This window comes from Microchirus variegatus (assembly GCF_963457635.1).
Source record: "Microchirus variegatus genome assembly, chromosome: 16".
Lineage (NCBI taxonomy): Eukaryota > Metazoa > Chordata > Actinopteri > Pleuronectiformes > Soleidae > Microchirus > Microchirus variegatus.
The window spans coordinates 12,892,244-12,898,243 of record NC_139817.1 but is presented as its reverse complement, the minus strand read 5'-3'; the positions used below and the strand labels follow the sequence as shown (position 1 = coordinate 12,898,243).

The following is a 6,000-nucleotide window of genomic DNA, read 5'->3' as shown; positions in this document are numbered from 1 at the left end:
GACTCTGATTTCACACATTTCCCCCCCTGTCGTCGTCGCCGGAGGGACAACGAAGGAAAGGAGTCGCCTCCTCCATGGATTATGATCTTTTTTAAAATGAAACTATTAGAGGAGAGACTGACATGGAAACGGGCTGATCTTCTTCTTCCTCTGTGTGTGTGGATCGAAATGGATCCGTGTCTGTGCAGCTCTGCGTCTCGACAGCGGTCACATTTGGAATCGCCTGACCTGGATTGTGACTAAAAAATAAAAATATATATATATATATGTTTTGATCCCTTCACACGCTTGGATTTACAACATTCTAGATCTTCTTGGAGAGGACGAGGAGGCGGAGGAGGAGAGACTTTATGGATGCATTCGGCACTTCTTTCTGAAAACGCCCATTCCTCTGTCCAGAACATCCCGAACCCATTACCTGGACCTCTTGTGAGATTACAAGCCCGATTGTGTGGGCGCACTTGATTTGTTAGCCCTGCTCGGTGCTGGATACCGATGTAGGATTTCGACATGCCCAGCGCTGACGACCCCAACGGCGGACGATTATGACTACAACAGCGAATTGGGTGGCTAACGGGGCAAGCCTTGAGGACTGCCACTCCAACATCTTCTCTCTGGTACAGTATCCGAAAATAAATCATAAGTCACGCCAAGGCAGCTCTGATTGACAAGTCATAAGACCGTGGGAGGCGCGCGTAAAATGTGTCTGCTGTACAAAGGTGAACCATTCACTCGTGTTGTTATTAGACAATCATTAACATGGCTTAGTAGAGGAGGGAAAACAAGGCAACATACTGTATTCCTCCACAAAAAAAAAAAAAATCTACAAATAAACTACATCATCCTCACACGCGTAAATCAACCACCCCGGCTTTATTATCGGATTAATCACATCGTAAAAGAATGATCACAATACAAAGATAACATGCTTGAAAGGCAAACTGCTTGTTTTGGCAGGCGTGAAAACAAAAGGGCTATAAGCACTCATGTCTCCCATCAAAAGCGTTGTGAGCTCAAGCCATTATCCTCCTCTCCTTTAAATAATCAGTTCACTGGAAATCCTGCAGGAACTCTGTTGCATTGCCAAGCAACTAACTTGGACAGAAGGTGCACTGCTGCCTCTGATACTCTCTGCAGTCAGAGAACAGAGGAAAAGAGATTTTCAGATTTTTTTTGTTTCTGTGTGTTGTCCAAGAAAAAGGAACAAAAAAACATTTACAGAAAGGAAATGCTAAAATCAGTCGATACTGATTATTACCATAAATGTCAGATAATTAAAAATAAGAGAGGAAACAGTGATTTTAAACTTCTATGAAACAACCACGGCTCACATCAGAAAGACAACATTTCAGTGATTATGTTGAGCTGTGCTTGTACAAGACATAAACACCAGAGGATAGAACTTTAACTGTATCAACTGCACACAAAAAAAAAGTCTCCCGCCGTGCATTCATACCTCCAGGGTGAAGAGTGTCCTTTTGTCTTGAAGAAATGCTTCTTACTTATTTTGTGAAAGTGACTTGCATGTCACGCAGAGAAGACCATGTCGATAATGCGATTGCGACAGATAGCAACACATGCATCCAGCACACAGCGGAAATGCCACTCTCACACTCAGTTTATCTGAAAATAGAAAAAAAAAAAAGAAAGAAAAGAGAGAGGTGTTTCTGACTCTGCTGCCACTGTCGCTTATGCAGTACTCACTGGTTCTTGACGGTGGTGGAAAAAAAGAAAGAAAGTGTGTTTTCACAGTTCTCATCCTGCAATCAGCGAGTTAACTCTCCTACTACAGCAGGCAGCCAAGTGGAAAGGCATGTGGTAGACTGAACTCAGGGCTCAGGGCTGCTGAGAACCACAACATCGGGGGGTCCTGGGGGCATTTTTTTTGAGGTGATCATGCAGGTTGTCCATCAGCAACAGCAGCCGACACTCCACAAGTAACACCAAAAGCTAAACAAAGTGCCACAATGGCACGGATTTAGAGCTGCAGAGTTGTCACGCAACTGCAGAAATCTCAAAAGCACTTGACGTATTTCTCCTGCCCTTCGTGGATCTCACTCAGTTTAGGTAGAAAGGAATTCCAAAATAGCATCCTCAGTTGTTTTAACAGCATCTTGTCAGAGTCTCTGTGGAGCAACTGTGAAATCACTACAGCGTCAGACAGTCCTAAATTCTCAGCCTGTCATCTCACAGTTGAAAAGAGCGATTACGTTTCTGTCAACGTCTCAGTCGGAGGAGGAGGAGGGAGGGGAATCGCTCGCTCACCCCCGCTGTCTGTGGCGTTGTTGGCCGTCGTACTGACCCCCATGTACGTCTCTTTCAGACTGAGGGAGTGAGAGACCTTCCATCAGCCGGGGCTTGTTGAGAATATTTATGACTGGCTGCCCGGTGCCACGGCGTTTAATCACTGGCAGGGAAGTCCAAGACAGGACAGGACATTAATGACAGTTGTACCCTCTATAACCGGGACACTGCTTAGAGGGTACAACTGAGACAAAGACACACACAGGGACGCAGATTCCATCCTGATGTTGACAACAAGAGAGATGTGTGCAATCAGCTAAAAAGCACCTTTTACCATAGGAAGCAGCAAAATAAAACACTATCATGATTCCAAACTAAGTCGATATTGATGATTATCTCAATGAATTTCAGATAACTCTAGTTTTAATCTTTTCAGGACAGTAAAAAATAAAAACTTCAAATATGTGAGTGTGTTTGCAGTTGCACACTGGATAATCGTTATATCAACACACAGCATATGGAACGTTTGTTATATTATAATTAATAAAGAAAATTATATCAAGATACATATTGTTATGGGATTTATCGCCTCGCCCTAATGGAAGTGAATAAATCACATGAGTGGGTACGGATCCAGCAGGATGTAAAGACAAGTATATGAATGACTGCTCTTATGTCCTGCATTAAATCAGCCTTTTGTTCATTTAGTGCTTTACCAGCAATTGATTACTTCATTGACAGTAAATCATGAAACTATCATGCGCCACCAACAGATCCTTTGGAAACCGTTTATATTGTTTATTTGTAGTTTGTAATGAAGCGTCCCAGGAAAAAAACACAACACTTTTCTGGTGGGATATTCCTTCACCTCTCTTCAGGTCATATTGACTCGATTGTTCTTAGAAAGGTCGTGTGGGTAACTAGCGAGGGCTCTCATCTGGCAGCCTGTTAAACAGCATTCCAGCAGGCACTAACCTCGTCCCTCACACTGATTTACTGGCTGTTATTGCGACCTGCGTCAATATAAAGAAAAAAAAAAAAGCACAAGTGCCCATTCTGTGTGACTGTACGGGGGCTCAGCAGATTACTGTCTGTGTGAGGCCGCTGTCAGATACTTGGAATAGCTGCGTTCACACAAACCCACAAAACAACTGTCTCGTGCTCCACCGATCATCCATCTGTGACTAAAAAGCAAATGAGACCCTCGTCGTAAGTGGGAGAAAAGACCCCGAGGCTGGTGAGTTAAGTTGAGGTGGCAACGTAGGAGGGAAGGGTGGAGGACGCGAGGAGAAACAGAGGAATGTTTTCAGCTCAGAGAGAGAGAGAGAGAGAGAGAGCAAGAGAGAGAGCGGGCGGCTGAAGGACTGCAGCGGAATCTGTTTTCATTTTAGGAAAGTATTATGACTGATGTGCATTTCCTGACTGCTAGCCTCAGCCTGTTTGAGAAAGAAACGGAGAGTGAAAGAGTCAGAGCAAGAGAGAAAATTAAAGAGAGAAGAAGGCAATGAGAGAGAGAGAGAGAGGAAAGAGAGGGAGAGAAACAGTCATCTTTCTGTGGACTGGGCAGGTTCTTATAACACCAAGTCCCAGCCTGAATGTGAAACACAAGGAGGAGACAGTTAAGAGCCTCATGACACAGGAAGCCTCGGTGTGTCTGTGTATGTGTGTGTGTGTGTGTGTGTGTGTGTTCTGTGCACACTGGAAACCAGCCAGACTCAGGAGACAAACTTCAAACACCATCATATTGTGTACACACACACACACACAGACACACATCAACTTAGAGACAGGAATAAAATACCCACATACCCACGCAAACATGTGTATCACAAATGCAACACATGCACACACTAAATCTTCCTCCCACACACACACACACACACACATGCTTCATGGCCGTTATTGGGGAACGTAAATGCATCACATACATCCCTCGGACGCAGGCTTGTACAAACACAGGTAGATTGCAGGGACCTTAATTAAAGGACTTCTCTCGTGTCCTGACACACAGGCGTGTGGAGTGCCACACTGGTAATTAAGTGTCCTCAAGTGAAGGGCTAATGTGATCAACTAAGAGGTGCTCATTAGCCAGACTGTATTCCAATAGAGATCTTGCATATATACAGTATATAATAATGATACTATGGTGTGGCACGGAAATAAAGTGCTAAGAGATGTGGCTGAGGGAGTATCATTAACAGCAGGGTCTTGATTTATGGCAGGTGAACAAGCGAGGCTTGTAAGAAGATGCAGGTAATCAGGCCTGGTGCCTTTTTAATATAGACTGTTTGTGTTGCCTCATTATTAATGCTCGTGGATATTGCGAAGGTGCTTAGGGATGAGAAAGAGGCAGTGGTCACATGAAAGCGTGCGTCACAATCTGCTGGTCAAGTTGTAGTCGATTTTTTTTTTTTTAGCGCTTGTGTTAATATTATGCCTCTGTGTTGGTAGTGATAACAAAACAACACTATTTGTCTTCCTTTGCTTTGAGAAATCCCCCTCCTTCAAAGATTTATTTTCATTTTGCAAAGCTGTAAAGTCCTCAAATGTCCTCCAGAGCCTGACTGGTAACTTGATGCTGAGCTGACATCAGCCAAAATTGGATGTACACTCTGTTACACACTGTGTATTTGCATTAATGTAAATGTCAATAGACGTGGAGAAATCACAGAGGATAAATGCCAGTTATATGTCTGAAGTCATTTGGAAAACGGCGTCATTAGTCAACACATAGTTGTTTTTTCTGCTGAATTCTGCACAGTGTATTTTTGTGGTTAGAATCCTTAACAAAATCTTAAGCACATAATATTTGCTCAAAATAAATGATAGTGCCTGTATTTATTTTAATAAAGTAACTTGTCACTCAATCCAATTGATTTAATATTACCAGAAAATGTGTGACTTTTTCTAAAAACGCAGCAAAATTGTGAAAAAGTGAGTCAACTTTTCTCACTGGGTCATGTCACCTTTTGTTTTAATTACACTTTTTCATGCTAACTTTTGCAGTTTAACACGTGGACTGTTAGCCCATTCTTGCCGTGTACAAGATTGCAGTGACTGTGATTGATTGAGTGATCAATTCTTCTATTATTAAAGCCCCCCGTACTGTTTACATCAACTCAGTCAACAGGTCTGGGCTGCAGACAGACCACTCAAGCACACACACTCTATATCTACAAAGCCATGCTGTTGTGACTCAAGTGGAATGAGGGCCTGACATTGACCTGCTGAAGTAGACATGAAGTTTCTGGTAAAAGACATCGTCTTGGCGGCCAGCGTATGTCTCTGAATGTCACCTTCACATAAATGCAGACCGCTGTTGCTCCCATGCCATCACACATTAATACCAGTTTTTTATTAATCTCTGGCACTTGATTGCACCATCTTTCCCCCCCAAAAAACAAGCTGAATCTGGGACTCGCCTGACCACAGAACATGTTTCCACTGTCTTTCGGTCCATCTCGGATGAGTTTTCATCCTGGAGAACTTGATGCAGCAGCGTGACAATGACTTTCCAGAGCTTTCTGGAGCTCATGTGGCTTCGTCCATCGTGTTCTCATCTACTGCCCGAGAGTTCTGTGTTCACACACATTCAGCAGTAGTTTCTGTCCCCCGACTCCTTGAATGTCTTCACATGGTGTGGACGCTGAGAGAAGCTGTCTTTGAACCGTCTTACTCACAATTCTTTCATAGTAGGTCTGACGCAAAGTGATGAGCCTGCAAAGACTTAGTGTTTGGTCGATGCTCTTTTTATAA

General features: G+C 43.3%; 1 protein-coding gene across 1 annotated transcript in view; it reads left to right on the top strand.

Annotated features, from left to right (window-relative positions):
• Window positions 1-545: 545 nt before the first annotated feature.
• Window positions 546-6,000, top strand: part of LOC310938190 (mediator of RNA polymerase II transcription subunit 13-like) — a gene marked incomplete at its 5' end in the record, with an annotated part of 78,372 nt that continues 72,917 nt past the window's right edge. Inside the window, one exon of the mRNA XM_083902661.1 lies at window positions 546-617. Within this exon, the coding sequence (XP_083758787.1) occupies window positions 546-617 (72 nt within the window). The remainder of the gene's footprint in view (window positions 618-6,000) is intronic.